Here is a 16,373-nt window from a genome sequence, read left to right as displayed (position 1 = left end):
GAAAAGGAATCGTCTTTCATCGCCTTTAATTCTCTAAACTATGTAGTATATCATGGACAGAATAAAGCATTTTTTAAATTTCATCCTTAACGTTCCCGTTTTGTGTAACTAAGGGGTATTTTAACCGGTTTTCGTTGGTTTGGTTTTAGACTGCTAGGCTAAAGAAGACTCGAAAACTGCGAGGCCATGTGAGTCACGGTCATGGTCGTGTTGGTGAGTGAAAACATCTAAAAAAGTAAATAGAAGCCATAAAACATCAGCGAGTTATGAATTTTGTGTCTGCAAATCATAAGATTTTTTCAAATTATGGACAGGGCAGTTGGAGGAGAAACTTACCAAGTGGATCTAAATGCTGTGATGCTCACGTCCAATGTTATTCACTTATTCGTTGTGACCACCTCAACTTTAATCAAGCTCTGTGACTTTGATATGCATTGCCTATTTATTTATGTATCCTTTTTTTGTATGATGTCTGCACAGGCGAGACATTCAATTTCGATTCCAGTCAGTGTGCAACTTCATGGAACACTTGTCATCGCCCATAGACCAAGAATTTATGAGTACTTGTGTAACTTTAATTCAAAATCGTCATTGGCTTCCGAACCCAGTAATTTATAGAACTGTTGTCATATCGATTAAGTTAGACAGGCCTTAAAGTATTTTTGTATTTCGAATTTTGGGAAAGAAACCTAGTGAATTTAGCTATGGGAACTATAGCACTCTTAACTGACTGATGGTTACTGTTTATAATCCAAATTTTACATATGACACCTTAGACACTTTGCTTGTGGTTTGTTTTTTAGGAAAGCACAGGAAGCATCCTGGTGGCCGTGGAAATGCAGGAGGACAGCATCATCATAGGATAAATTTTGATAAATAGTGAGTTAATTTCTTAATGGCAGCTTGCACTGCTTGATTTTTAACCAGATTCCCTAGAAGTCAAAATATCTCTGACTGGGACACCTTTGGGCCAATGAAAACTTAATTTTACTTTTTGAATGACCTGTAGTGAAAGAATAAATGAGATTTAAATGTCATACTTTCCAAATGTCGTTATTTTTCATTTTTTTTATAATAATTTGACCATACATCGAAAAATTGAGATTAATCTTTTAACTGAAAATTGACTTTTTTAAAGTCCAGTTACTTTGAGAAATTTCTCATGTTTTTGTTTTTTTTGTATGGTAACTTTGTTTGGCGTTAACATGGCCTGAAAAAATGTCTAGGGTTTTGAAACACAATGGCTATCAATGTTGAATGTGGTGAAAATTTAGGAAGCTTGTCCAATGCACTTTGGAAATATTTACCTAGGCCTTGTTTTTTCCCATAATTTTTATTTCATTACTTGATAACCATTTTACTCTGTGTTTACATTTTGCTTTTGTTGAGGCCTATCTCAAAACTTTCAACATTTGTCAAGAATTTGTCTAAGAAATGTGGAAGCAACTTAAATCTATATTTGAATCCATTTAAATATCCTCCAATATGCATCCAACAATTTTGAACTTACACATAAAGGGAGAAATGGATGGTTTATTTGACATGGACTAAACAGGTTTAATTATTCACTTTACAGCCATCCAGGATACTTTGGTAAAGTGGGTATGCGTTACTTCCACAAGACAATGAACAAATATCACAAACCAACTGTGAACCTGGATAAACTTTGGTCCCTTGTTAGTGAGCAAACCAGACAGTATTACGAGGACAAAACTGATGGACCAGCACCAGTCATTGATGTTGTCAGAGCTGTAAGTGCTACGAGATAGCATTATCTCATTCAAACCCATCAACTCTCAAGAGTTGATTAATAATTCTTCCTTACACCCCTATACATTCTTTACATATCAGACAAGAAGTACTGCACATGAGGCCACTGCAAGAGGTGAAATTAATTTTTTGTTGGGCAATTCAGTACATGAATTTTTCAAGGATTCTTGCAACTTAAATTTTTCAGTCAATTTGTAGAAAAAAAATTTTTTCCAAATCATGGTGAACTGGACCAATGTTTTCTGTATGCACACTTCATGTTTCTCCTTCAGCATTATGACCAAGTGGACTGTGATTTGAAGAAAAATGAAATATTTATTTTCTTCTATAATTTGTTATTTTCTTGAATTCTGTTAGGGTTACTACAAGGTTCTTGGCAAAGGTCTTCTTCCCAAACAACCAGTGATTGTTAAAGCAAAGTTTTTCAGTCGCAGAGCTGAAGAAAAGATCAAGGAAGTTGGAGGTGCTTGTGTCCTTGTGGCATAAAAAATTATGCAACTGTACAAGATAATAAAAGTTTTCTGGTTGGAGTTTCTGTTTCCAGTTGTTGTTAATTCAGATTGAACCTCTGCTAAATTTGCTGTTCTTTGTTTCTTTATTCCTCTCACTGAAAGCTTTTTGCAATAGGGGAATCCTTGTTTACAATATTTGCCTCATTAGAATAAGCAATTCAGTTTCTGATGGAGCTAAAAATAAATGAGTTCTGAACATCGAAAGGTCAAAGTACGATTAACTCGGCCAAAGAATACGAGCCTGATGCATTGAACACTTTTTGTGCAACACAGGTTTAAAAACTCAAAATTTTACATACAATGTATGAGCTCATTAGCGCTTTTCCCACCCAGAAATTTTGCAGTTTTTGATGGACTATTTCTCCTTGAATATTACACCCAAAGAGCTAAAAATTTCACCATGTACTAAGGTTTTCTAGCTCTTTAGCTGCCTGAAGTCAATTTGTATCTAACATGCTTCGTTCTTTACGCAAAGCCGTATGCATATGAGCAAAAATGTAAACAATGACATCAGCATGAATCTCACTATAGCTCACAGAATGCCATCTCATTCAAGAGATACAAGCTTCTGATTCATTAAGACTAGACCATAGCATTTGAAATTCTCAATCACCAATTCTTACAACAGTACTATGCAAGTAAAGTTTGTGATTGATAATCTACAGTCCTGATGTAGAATTATGCATGCAATCACTCATCCACCTTCTTGGGTTCATAGTTCTACATGGTTTCTAGAAGACCTTCAGTGACCAGGAGAGGGAGACTACTGTCACTAACCACAGTTTGAGCTTTTGAGGAAAAAAAGAAGAAAAAACAACCTCAAAGACTTAGCAATTGGACAATTCTAGACAAAGTTGAAGATTTGAATTTATCTTGAGGTTCTTCTTTGTTTTGTTGTCACTCTTTTCCTGGTTCTTTGAGTTAAAGCTTCTTTGTTTTCTTCGTTCTTTTTGCTTTTCCCTATATGACAATCCATTTATGTTTGGATTGGGCAATCTAAACCAATCCTCTGTAAAGTTACCCAAAATGCTCTGCTATGGATCATGCAAACATTACCAAATTCCACTGTGATAATGGTGTTGAAAATTTACATCAACTTTATTTATGAAGAAGGATTGATCCCCAGAATGCACAGTTAGAGTAAACACTACCTGACTCCAACAACAACGCTGAAACAAAATTCTAATCTAAGTACAGAAGTAGCAGATACCTTAAATTAATGCCTGCACTGGAAAATGCACTCTGACCTCATGCATACACAAATATCAATCAATGGATTGTCAAACAAACAGCCATTTTAAATTGAAACGAATGTCTGTATTTTGCTCTATACTTCATGGACGAATGTAATGTTTTTCTCAATTCAATACAATATGGACAAGTATGAACACTAAAATATAGGCTTGGTTGCCATTACACACCCAGTTATAGTCTCCATAGAATTACTGTGAAACCTATAAAAATTGTGAACACCAGTGGTGTTAATAGAATTTTATCGTGTTCAAAGGAAAGAGCCAATCAGATTATGAATAAACCATAAGCATGTAACAGTAATTAGTCTCTGGTTTCCAGGTTTGATCACATTTCTCAATGGGTTAAATTCAATTCAAAGTGTTCACAATTTGCAAAGTCTCACTATAAAAATGGGAATTCCTAGCTGTTGAAATAGAATCAAGAACTACAGTGACAAGTCTATTTAGCAGAACTAGAAAGTAATACTAAGGCCTAAATTACTCCTACATGTACATTTAATGCAAAAGGAACCTGTACTCAACCTACACCTCCATAGGGTGGATGCAGACACATCTCTGATTGCTGAAATTATTGAAAAATAAAGGTCTCTAGGTGGCTCTGCACTAATCCCACCAATGTTCTTCTCCTTATCCAAACAAATATCAATATACTGATTGCCAGTCCGTGATAAAAGTTGTTTTTGAGTTCAGGTACAAAAGTCATAAGTGGTTTTTTCACAGTGATCCAAACATGATGTCATCCAGCACATGGGAAAGTACCTCAAGTTGTCTGTCGATGATTGTGAATATGTGTGGTGCACTTTAAAGCACCAAATAAAAAATACAGTAGTCACAATTCATCAGTCATGCATTGTAAAGAAGAGTCAAAAACAAATGGGAGACAAACCTATAAAACCATAAGCAAGGTTGAGTACGTTCATTTGAGCTTTCCGTTTGATCTGACTTGTAACCAGCGAAAAAAAACAGAAGAGTGAATTATCTAATTATTACATGTATTTTCACATGATCTTGCATTAGATTTTCTCATTTCCTCTTTATTCATTCTATTTCAAGTTGTCACCCATAACTTGAAAACCCAAAATAGGAATACTGAAAAGAACCAGTAATCCCCTATTTACAACTCTTAATTTTTTTCACGCTGTTATTCTTTTGAGTATGTTTGAATATGCAGTGAGACAACAATAAAATTTTAAAACTGAGGTGTTTTGTTTCCATAAAAAGAATTAAATACTTTGTCACAACAATTAGACTTTCAAATACTCTTTACTAACACTGAAACATAGTTACATTTCAAATGCTTACATTTCCTCCAACAACACAGAGTGCATCACTATCTTAATCTCTTCAAGTAACTACTTGTGTGTCATGTTCATGAACAAGTTTTGCACTTTCCTCTTGGAAATCTAGCACACATTACAAACATTGGCAGTAGACCTGCATAACAAGTAAATGCTTTTTTTCATGAAGTACCCTTCAACTACAAATATCTGACCATTAATTCTCCTTTCTACCCCCATCTATTTCCCTGTGAATTAGCAGAGAGAATTTGGTGTCAGAATAACATAACACCATCCAGCTGATTAATTTCACTATTTTCATGTTGCTGGATAAATTACTGATGCTGTAAGGATACCATAGAGACTAACCTCACATGGGAGTCAGAGGGATAAAAATGACCAAAGCTGGCCAAACATCAAGAATAAAAAAATATGGCAAACAATATTAAAAAATATTTAGATTAATAATATGAGGGAAAAATGGATGTTCAATTCTAGCTACCACCAGTAAATTACATCTCATATTCATTAACAAATTAATGAACTTATGGATTCAATATATACATGCGAGCTTCATCTTTCTTTCTCTTTGGTTTTGGTCCTCCAGTTGCCTCAACAAACTCAGGGATGTACTTTTTCAGTAAAGTATCAAAATACAATTCAAGGTTGTGACCCATTTGCTAGAAAACCAATTGTACCAACTGGTTTTCTAGCAACTCTTAAAGTTTGATATGGTATTCAAGAATTAATATTCAGAGTCACATCAAGGGAAACAATTGCAAATTAATTAGCCCTAAGGCTAATTTCTTTTAACATGTTGAGAACAAAATAATTCTGAAGGAGACCAAACCATCAAAGAATGCAAAGAGTGAAGTTTCAAAGAGCAAGAGTTGTTAAGATGCTGTTTATTTTAGTTCATCTAGAAGAAACCCAGATGGATTTTATCTGCAATTTTGGCACAATCACTGGTTACTAAAAGAAAAAATTAATCATGAAAAAGTGTTCCTTTTTTCTAATGATAGTAATTGTGATTATTTTAAATTAATTTAAGATGATAATTTTTAGAAATAGAACAACAAACACACTATTTCAATATTCAGAGGTCTTTTGTGTTTGAAATGTATAGGGAACCAAAAGTCAAGAATTGGACAGAGAAACTGCTGGCAAAAGTGACAGCGGCTCAGAAACAGAGGATGACAGTAAGTTATCAAGTAGCCTTGAGTCACCAATGAGCGGAAGCATCAACTACTTTGTAGCATCTCTGGACAGCTCTGAGACTCAGGAAAAGATCATTGAAGAAATGAATCAGGTTAGATGAGACTATACCTTTAGGAAAGCATTAAACACCTATTGGTGAAAGTTTCCCATCCTTCATGATAGCAATAATTATAATACTTACTTTTGGTATGGACTTAAATAACTCTTGTTTTAACCGCACATAATGTTATGTTAAATTTAATTAACATCTCCTCTGGGACTTTCAAAACCTTAATTATGATCTTATTTAAAACTCATCCACCAAAGTTCCCATTTATTCAATTTGACTATTCATTTAATTTAGGTATTCCACAAAGAAACTCCCTTTTCTGCTTGTTTTCAACTGTATAATTCGTGTTACTAAGAAATAAACCTATTGAATTCTTCCATTACTCTTAGGAGGCAGTAAACACTTTCAGAATACAACTGTTGATTTAAAATTTGCCATGTTATGTCACCAGTTGAAAGAGGAAAATGAAAAACTGAGAAGAGAGTTACAAGAATCCAACCAAGCTGTGGATAAAGAAAAAAGGAGGTGATATGAATCAGCTATGAAATATTTATATAAAGAGGCACTGTGATGGTAAAGTTTCTTGCCCAAAAAATAAATAACAATTTGTAATAACACATTTGTATTGTTTCCTATCTCTACCAGAATCATGAGTTTGCAAAAGAAACTAGCAAAGATTGAGAAAAGAGAGGCAGATGAAACTGCGGCTTTAGAAAATATGGTGCAAATGGTGGAGAAAAATTTAGAATTGACTACGGTGAGAAGAATGCATGACTGAGACTTATCAATAGAGGCATTTAAGCTTGTAGTTCAGACAATACATATATCTTATTAACCAAGCACTAGGGCCGTACTGGGAGAATATTGGCCCGAGGTCTTGACAGTATGGACCGGGCGCAGCGAGGTCTGTACAAAAAACAATGAGGACCGATATTCTTCCAGTACGGTCTCGAGCAAGCTTGGTTTATAAGAGATTTAATTATTATATGACTGAAGTTCAAAGGGACACAAGTGTGGTATCATTTGGGACCATTCGGGACAGTGCCCAGTCCAATACTGAGAGAGTATTGGACCAGCAATAGAGCATTTTGATTGGTTGATTTTAGTTATTGGCCCTCTGACTGCCTGAGTCGTGTAATAATGTTGGTTATTAATATCTAGATTTGTTCCTTGACAAGCTCCTCAGCTGGTTTGCTATAACTTTGACATTCTTTTAGTGATTCAGATTGTGTGAGAATCAACAGCTTTTAGAAAGGAGTGTAGGCTATGAATATTTTAGTAAAGCAGTAACAGATTTGAAACAAGTCTTTTACAGCCTTTTATCAACTAGACTTCCAAGGCATTTGATGCAAATCTGTTAACTTTGTCACCTACTATTCTTAAGATAGCTAAAAGTTATATTGATAATTATATAATGTTTGATAAAGTCTTTATATCAACCCACAAGATGTAAAAAATACAATTGCCAATAGATATCAAAAAAGCACCATAAAATAAGTTTCTATTAATTATTGACTCAGAATATCACATTTATCATTGAACAATATTAAACAAGGGAGTCCTAATGAACCTGTTTGAGTTCAAAACTCTCTATATCTCAATATTTATTGTTATTATAGCAAAGAGCTCTCAGAGCTGAAGCTACAGTTGCAAAATTGAGAGAAGAAGTGAATTTATTAAAGGTATGGTTAAAGATTCTTAACTTTGTTGCCATTTGCTAGCTAGTGATATACATGAAATGCAGCAATCAGATAACATTCTGAACAAAGGTAAATTTGTGCAAAAAAGATAACAAACTGTTTACAAGGTATTTGAAAAACTTGATTGTTATGTAAGTTGTCTTAAACAAAGACACAAAGATATTTCCAAGGTTTTTAGGGAAGCATTTTTGCTGGCAATTCACATTGTTTACACATCCATCACATTTTTCCATGGTATTTTTTCATGGCATTTTTTTATTCGGCATTTCCTTGAATGAGTGCCCATGCACTAATAAGCTGCCTCCTCTGAATAAATACCCACCCCTTACACCATAATTTCAATCAAGGACCCCTCCCCCTAAAATAAGCCCCCCTCTCCTCTTTTCACTTTTTTAGGCATGCAAGGAAAAGCTTTTTCTATTGTCATTTATTTCTAGCTAATTTCAGCTTCAACTACAGCTGAATCAGTAAAAGAGAATAATTAATAAGCTCCCCTTTCAATTAAGCACCTTCCTCTAATATGTGTATCACCTTCTTGCCAAAATTTTAAATAAATGCTGAGCACTTATTTGAGGAAATGCAATTTAAAAGCTAAATTATCACACGGGAGCACTTATCTAAAATTTTTTTCAAAGACTGCAGATTACACATGTCTTTCGCATGGGCTCATGAAATTTGTTTTGGTCATTGAAACACTTGTGCTTGATTATTCCAAATTGTGCTTAAAATTAAGAAATAATTGTTCTCAATTATTGATTTGGAATCTTGAAAACTTTTCTTTGTCATTTCTAACATTTGCAATGTTCTGTTAGCCAATATTTATGGTAATTACCCAAAACTGTATGTCACTTTGAATATAAAATTATAAAATGTAAGGATGCACTTAAAAAGAGCCAATGTCTGCATGGTTAACAGTCAGATATGAAGCAAAATCTGTATGGGTTAGACTATGTTTGATTTACCTTTACATATGGTTCACAATCATTTTTCTGCAATCCTTTGTCAGACAGAATCTGTTCCCATAGCAACATATAACCAGCTGTTAGATGCCAATCATTATACAATGACAGCTGTCAAAGATAAATCAAAAGCTGCTGCTGATCAAATGAACATAGCAGCAAAAAATGCTGAGCAAGCAGTAAGGTGTGTGCTTATTTTTGTATAATCAAGCTTGTTTAATTGTGACAAAAATTAATATTACTTGTTTTCAATCTATATATCAGTGCCCTTTGTTTTTGAACAGGTCTTGGTAATGAATCCTATTGTCATCAATTTATTCCACTGCAACTTTATCAGTATCAATTAATTGTATTTGTGAGTCTTTGATCATCATTTTCAAAATCAAATTATGTCTATTTTTATTCATCTACTTGTATTCAGCTTTTGTAATGTTGGTTGCAGGAGCAAAATACTTTGATTTAAACATTCTGTATTGATCAAGCATTACATTTTAAATAGTAAAGATGTCCCCATGTTTAAAGAGGGATTATTGTTGTTTAAAAACTCATACTGACATAGTATTTTACCAAATTGTTGCTTTACATGTATGGTCAAAACAACGGCAATATTGAACTCTGTTAGCTTATTTAAAACCATACATACAGTGCTAACATTTCTGTTCAGAGAAAGAACAGTCTATCTTTCCACACTTGTACTGCAGAGCAGTGTGTAATTTATATTTCAGTGAGTCATTTATGACTGCTCATTTGTTTGCTTTTAGGCAACTGCTTACTGGAGTGGATACACTGAAGTTCATCTCACAACAGCTTGAGTCTATTGATAGAATAACAGATGTTCATGTACATTCAGAGAAGAGTTAACCCTTTGCAGCATATCATTGATAGCCATATTTTCCATTCTCTTTTCTATGCATTTCCTTGAGAATGACATTGAGAACTTGTTTTGAAATCAAAGTTTCCTAGGTTGGCAGTCATTTCCTCCATTCTGATGATTTTAATGAATGATTCAGCGTGATCACTTTTAGGGTTTCAAGGTTAATACAGAGTGGTCTACACCAGATGGTGATGGCTGGATACCTTACTGTTGCCACCCAATGCATGGTATTAGACCTACTCAGGTAAAAGGTTCCTCTTTTTATGAGTGGACTACTTTTGACAAATGATCAGTCTCAGTCAAAAAACAGATTTGATTCAAAATCCATGAGCTTACAGCTAAGAAGAAAATTAATCGAGAAACTGCTTACCTTCTGTGTTAACATCCTGCTTGTTTCCCCCCAAGAAAATTGTTTCTATTTGATTGAAAATATTTTGAATACTTACAACCATAGCATTTAATGGAAATCTTTATGAAAATAAAGAGTACTTATTTTTTCTTTGGATGATCCCACAGTATTGTTAAAAAAAAAACTGGTTTGCAACACTCAGGGTTTTTTAGAAAATATCAGATTCAAGGAACAAAATATCTTTTTTAATGGTTGATAATGTAGATGATTAAGAAAATTAATATTCTGGTAAATGAAGTTTTAATGAGGTAAAGAGAGAATTCTTGTCATATATGTAGTAATTAGAAGATGCAGGCATTCTTGTGAAAGAGTTTGGGAAAGAAATATCTTCATATATACCTCTTAACACAAATAAAAGTACGATGGCTTGTAACTTATTTATTTCATTTTTACACCTATGGATGCATTGATAGCCATTAAAATATAAGCAATGTGTTCTGAAGAAACATCTTATTGGTGCTAAAAAAACAAATTAAAAAAATCTCCATGCCTCTTCTCTTTGAAAATTCTGCCTTGAAGTATGTTGACTGTTTTGTAAAAAGATATCTACAGCTGTAAATGGATGAATAGAGTTTCTATCTTATCCTTTTTTGGCCAATAAACATATAAAGCAGTTCTAGAAGAGTGAAAACCATATAGGGAGGTATTATACTGAAATTTTGTCAAAATTTACTCATTAGTGAAATCCAGTATAGATTTAACCACTCTAACCTTACCACAGCTTTTAGGTTCATTTTGGCCTTTTTTTGTTGACAATGGATTTCAAGTGTTTCGCTTTTTGTATACTGACTTACACGATGATGCTTTTCTTGAACAGGAAGCCCCTAAAAATTAGTTGAAAACAAATGTACCACAGCTGATCTACTTCCTTCTTTTCACCTTTCTGATTTTCAGAATAATGTATAGCAAGGAGAAATTACTAATTGATCACTTGTTGGAGCAAAAGGAGAAAATCAATGTATGATATCCAGTTTCAAAGAACGCACCTAGTTCTACCCTCTAAAATACCTTTGGATCAGATTGAAAGATTATTAGAATAAAGGTGTTTGAACACAGAAACTTTAATCACTTGCTTTTCCAGTCAAATTGTATAGAGTTTAGTATTCTTTTAAAAGTTTGGAAAGTTACATTTAAATTTCAAAGTCCTGCAAAAATTATGGAAACTGGCAATAGAGGTGTTGAAAAAAATGGAAAGAAGTCTCAAGGATTATGTTTTTCCAAAGCTGCAAGAAGTGGAAATCTTTGTGAGGCCTCCCTGCCTCCACTTTTTTCTGTCAAGGGGACTCATCTCTTTTCTCTGATTTCCTTTCAGTTATTTAATCTATGTGCCAAGCTCCATTGGTCTTGTAAACCTTGCTTTAAAAAATAGATAAGTTACCTTAACTGGCCAGGAACCTACTCCAGGGATTTCTGATTTAAGATAGAATAACGGTTTCTTGAGGGGGGCTTCATAGATTTTAACTGATTTTGAAAAGGCCATGCCCATCTCCCATAGCTTCCAGGTTGTCTAAACATTGGAGCTAAATATGTGACAACACAAAGTTTAAATCGGTTTACAATATTTATTCTACAATGGTCTGGTACTATTTACAAGTAGTGGTAGCTTAAAATTAAGCCCTAATGAAGTCTGACTCTTCATCTTCGGATTTTGCAGTAAAACTGATCTTCATTTCATTATATCAGACAAGTAACACGCCATAAATATGTACAAAAATGACATCAATATTTACAACAAAAGTAGAAACCTCTAAAAAATTGTTTCAATTAAAATTATATCAATCTTACACCACTAACCTCCAAAAAAAGCCTGTTGTCTTTAAAGCTTAAGGCAAGACACTTTGATTCACAATTTGGTTATTTTTTTTTTCTACTTTTGCTAAACGAGTGAAACTACTTGAACCAGTTCGCTTCAATCGAAAAAAAAAAGCAATAGAAAGAAAATCTTGGTATGCTACCATGTAATCTGTACTGTTATTTACTCATCTGATCCGCTTAAAATCTCTAAAAGAACTGCAAAAGTTTAAACAGCAAAACTATTCCCTGTAACAAACACAGGCGATCAAAACATACACGAGCATGAAGTGGATTAGGATCGAAACTAACCAATCATCAAATAAGCAAGTTTCCTGAGAGGTCCGAGGTTTGTTTGTTCTCTCTGCAGTAAGCTTTGTGTTTTTACTTCAATGTTATTGGTTCATTTATAAAAGAAAAAAAGATTGACATCCTTTTCTTTCAAGGAACATGTTCATTGGTTCATTTTTCTTCATTTCGATCCGGTTCAAATAATTCCGCTGCTGTCAGCATTTTACAATTTACACAGTTTGCTTTCACTTTTGATTTGAGTTGTTGAGCTGTAATTTGTCACTGAGCTGGTTACCTCACAGTTATATGAATAGTAAGTGGCTGAGATAATTTTTTTACAGTTTACAATTGGAATTGCTGAAGATTAGAATTCTAGCTTACATTTAGACAGACTATTGCTCACTAAATTTAATGCATGTTGTTTACCTGCTGCTGTGATGTTATTGAGTGAGAGGTCTAACATGTGTAGCTGACAGTTGTTGTGTGTAATGGCGTGAGCCAAGTGCTGTGCTCCTGTGTCTCTGATGTTATTGTTTGTGAGGTTTAACGTGTGTAGCTGACAGTTGCTGTTTGTAATGGCGTCAGCCAAGTGCTGTGCTCCTGTGTCTGTGATGTTATTGCCTGAGAGGTTTAACGTGTGTAGCTGACAGTTGCTGTTTGTAATGGCGTGAGCCAAGTGCTGTGCTCCTGTGTCTGTGATGTTATTGTCTGAGAGGTCTAACGTGTGTAGCTGACAGTTGTTGCTTGTGATGGCGTCAGCCAAGTGCTGTGCTCCTGTGTCTGTGATGTTATTGCTTGAGAGGTCTAACGTGTGTAGCTGACAGTTGTTGCTTGTGATGGCGTAAGCCAAGTGCTGTGCTCCTGTGTCTGTGATGTTATTGCTTGAGAGGTCTAACGTGTGTAGCTGACAGTTGCTGTTTGTAATGGCGTCAGCCAAGTGCTGTGCTCCTGTTGCTGTGATGTTATTGACTGAGAGGTTTAACGTGTGTAGCTGACAGCTGTTGCTTGTAATGGCGTGAGCCAAGTGCTGTGCTCCTGTGTCTGTGATGTTATTGCTCCAGAGGTTTAACGTGTGTAGCTGACAGTTGCTGTTTGTAATGGCGTCAGCCAAGTGCTGTGCTCCTGTGGCTGTGATGTTATTGACTGAGAGGTTTAACGTGTGTAGCTGACAGTTGTTGCTTGTAATGGCGTCAGCCAAGTGCTGTGCTCCTGTGGCTGTGATGTTATTGTTGTAGAGGTTTAACGTGTGTAGCTGACAGTTGTTGCTTGTAATGGCGTGAGCCAAGTGCTGTGCTCCTGTGTCTGTGATGTTATTGTCTGAGAGGTCTAACGTGTGTAGCTGACAGCTGTTGCTTGTAATGGCGTGAGCCAAGTGCTGTGCTCCTGTGTCTGTGATGTTATTGTCTGAGAGGTCTAACGTGTGTAGCTGACAGTTGTTGCTTGTGATGGCGTCAGCTAAATACTTTGCTCCTTCATCTTCCAATTGATTTCCTTCGAGGTTTAACCAGCTCAGTTGAGAATTACTACATTTTAACAATTTACAAATCTCTAAACCTGCTAAAGGCCCCGTGTTGTTGCCACTCAAATCTAAATGTGAAATTCCTCCCACATTCTCCATTACGTTTACTAAGGAAGAACAATCAACTGCTGTGAGGTGACAAGAACGAAAATCTACACAATTAAAGTTACTTTGTTGTAGTTTCCTCTGCACTACTGTGGTCATTTTACTTGTTTCGTTTATACATTTTAACAGTGTCACTGCTAATTCTCGTTCGTCATCAGTCGGCCAGGAGGTCACTTTCGTTTTCTCTTCATTCTCTGTCCACTCTTCGTTGTAGTATTCGCTTTGTCTCTCTTCAGTTTGCACGGGAAGAAGGTCAGTGAAAATCTCACTAGGTAGGTCTTCTTGATCGTTCATTAGTCCTGCTAGGAACTGCAACACCAATTGCCATTTCCCGTCCTTGATGTTTTCGGAAACAAAGTTCCTTAATTCTGTTTCATTCATCTTGTTTATTAAGTGCCACGCTGCGAAAAACTCTTGCATCGTCAGATGAATGAAACAGAATTGTTTTTCGTGTTTAAACTGGCGAGTTTGACGGTCGGGTAAGCGGTGGAATAAAGCACTGTCTTCAATTCCGCCTACTTCGTTTCCTCCAAGGATCAGCTTTCCTTCTTTAATTCCGTCAAACGCCACTTTTCCTAGTTTCTCGAATTTCTCCAGCACTTCATCGGGCAAATCATCTGATTCAAAGTCTTCGCGAGTCAAATGCTTATCGCGGAATTCGTTCGTGTGTTTATAGTAAAACACTTTCACTGCAATCTTGTAAATGGTTGTTAATTTGGAAGGGAGAGTAACAGCAGCGGAACTGTCGAATCGCAATATTTCTAACAGACTTGAACACATGATGAAGCTGTTTACCGGGACATAACAGAGTGAAAGCAAATTCATGTTGCTGCTGATGTGTCGCCATAGTGTTTCGCCTGTTTGTTTCTCATCTCCGGCAAATTTGTAGACATATTCTTCAATTTGTTTCGATGAGAACCCTACCACTTCGAATATTTTGTCAAATTTCCTTTGAAGGTGTTTGATGCTCGACAGAGCCGTAGGTCTCGTAGTGGTTAACACTGAAACATCTTTAAGAAGTTCTCCCTTCACAAGCCCCTCGTAAAGGATTTTAAGCGGCTTTTTCTCGTCAATGCCTCTGGGACTAGTGGACGCAGTGTTTTCGTCATGTTTGAATTCATCAAATCCGTCGAAAATTATGAGAACTCCTTTAGGGTTCTCTAGTAGGTGATTACAGACCTCGTCATCCAGGTGACACGTAGGAAAGTACTCGGACTCAACCAGAAGTTCCCTGAGGCTAAGGTCGCTGGCCGAATTGAATCGTCTGAATTTGACGAAGAAAGCAGCATCAAAATGGATTTTGGCACCAGATGCCCAGTCCCTGAGAAGTTTGGTACAATAGAATGTCTTACCGATTCCGGGTCGACCAACGATCAAAACTTTCTTACTTTTTTTATTTAAAAGGTCTTGCAGGCTTTTTGGGTGTGAAGTTTCCTTGCGCGACCTCGGATAAACTTTTAGTTGCTCCTCTCGGTTTACAGCAAAGTTATACTCATCTCTGTCCTGAATCAACACAAGGTTTGTGTAAATCTGATCCAGCGTTAAATGTTTAATTGCTGTTTTATCCCCTGGATCACCTAAAAAAGGTGACTGGAGCTCTAAAAGTTCTTGGGTCTCTTCAGTAATTGTTTCCTTCATGCGTTTGATGAATTTTTTTGGAGATTTTGTTTGGGAGGAATTTAGATAGGTTTTTAGAAACTTCGAGTCTTGCATGAAACTCCTATCTAGCCATGCCCGTGACAAAATGTAGACGGTTTCAATAAGAATACCAGCGACAAAAATTCCATTCACCGCAATGACAGCGTCCATCCAGAAGCTTTTCTTGGCCGCTCGTTGATTGTGACATTCGTGTAAAGTAGAGTTTCGGGCGGTGTTAGATGAATTTCTCGGCTGGTTGGTTCCGTCGGTTAAATAACAGTTAAAATTGGAGGAAAATTTTAAAGGATAGAGTAACTGAGTTTGAAAAATGATAAAAAGAAGTCCTAACAAAAACCTTATGAATAGTTGACCGCAGTAAGCAGTGGATATCTTGTATCCAGTTGATGATGCGACTTCTTGGTTTAGCGGCTGTCTCTCAAGATCATCGTCAGGGATGCGTCGCCGAGACAGTTGATCGACTGTTTGTCTCACTATTTGGGAGTAACCAGCACAAACGAGTACAATAACGACGAAGTTAATCACAACAAACCAATAGATAGGAAAACTAAATTTGTTGTGTTCCTTCTCGTATTTGTCGAAACATCTTTTCTGCACGAGTTCGATGTTTTCACTCTTGCCACAGTAGATATCTAACTTGGACTCTTTGTTTTCCATGTCGCGGAAGACACCGAGGAAGATTCCACCGATAATTATCCAAAAATATACTGCCACATATTGGAGTTTTCCGAAAGTCTTTGGCGCTAACAATTCCCGGACCGTTTCCATTGAAAGTGTTGGTATTCTCGTTCTCTTCAATGTCGTTGTAGAGCTGAATAGCTTACATAAACAGGTATTACGACCTTGGTAAATTTATCACCAAATGCTGGAACTTTCATTTGATTGGCTTTTCGAAAACTTTTAACTGTCAAAAAGACAATGGACTCTCTTGCTGATTTGTGAGCTACTAAGGTGAAGACATTTATCTGGGCGGCTAATTCAAGTAACGAT

The 16,373-nt window shown here is 35.8% G+C and overlaps 3 protein-coding genes across 4 annotated transcripts; 2 read left to right on the top strand and 1 right to left on the bottom strand.

Moving 5' to 3' along the window:
- The first annotated feature begins 63 nt into the window (after window positions 1-63).
- LOC111332661 (large ribosomal subunit protein uL15) lies at window positions 64-2,300 on the top strand. Its single transcript, XM_088734974.1, has 4 exons — window positions 64-213; window positions 804-879; window positions 1,577-1,751; window positions 2,128-2,300. Exons 3-4 carry the CDS (start codon window positions 1,605-1,607, stop codon window positions 2,254-2,256), a joined length of 276 nt encoding a protein of 91 aa, XP_088591100.1. The 5' UTR covers window positions 64-213; window positions 804-879; window positions 1,577-1,604; the 3' UTR covers window positions 2,257-2,300.
- Window positions 2,301-5,528: 3,228 nt separating this feature from the next.
- LOC148722589 (endosome-associated-trafficking regulator 1-like) lies at window positions 5,529-10,456 on the top strand. Its single transcript, XM_088734972.1, has 6 exons — window positions 5,529-6,121; window positions 6,531-6,604; window positions 6,725-6,836; window positions 7,699-7,761; window positions 8,786-8,922; window positions 9,500-10,456. The coding sequence occupies exons 1-6, from the start codon at window positions 6,041-6,043 to the stop codon at window positions 9,597-9,599; spliced, it is 567 nt and encodes a 188-aa protein (XP_088591098.1). The 5' UTR covers window positions 5,529-6,040; the 3' UTR covers window positions 9,600-10,456.
- Window positions 10,457-11,569: 1,113 nt separating this feature from the next.
- On the bottom strand, window positions 11,570-16,228 carry LOC148722588 (uncharacterized). Of its 2 annotated transcripts, XM_088734936.1 has the most exons (2): window positions 12,645-16,228; window positions 11,570-12,557 (listed from the first exon to the last, which is right to left on the bottom strand). In XM_088734936.1, the coding sequence occupies exons 1-2, from the start codon at window positions 16,149-16,151 to the stop codon at window positions 12,468-12,470; spliced, it is 3,597 nt and encodes a 1,198-aa protein (XP_088591062.1). In that variant the 5' UTR covers window positions 16,152-16,228; the 3' UTR covers window positions 11,570-12,467. The 2 variants fall into 2 exon arrangements, with proteins under 2 accessions (XP_088591062.1, XP_088591063.1); XM_088734937.1 differs by having other exon boundaries at window positions 11,570-16,219.
- Window positions 16,229-16,373: the final 145 nt, after the last annotated feature.

Source organism: Stylophora pistillata, chromosome 10 (genome assembly GCF_964205215.1).
Source record: "Stylophora pistillata chromosome 10, jaStyPist1.2, whole genome shotgun sequence".
NCBI lineage: Eukaryota > Metazoa > Cnidaria > Anthozoa > Scleractinia > Pocilloporidae > Stylophora > Stylophora pistillata.
This window is presented reverse-complemented; position numbering and strand designations above follow the sequence as displayed.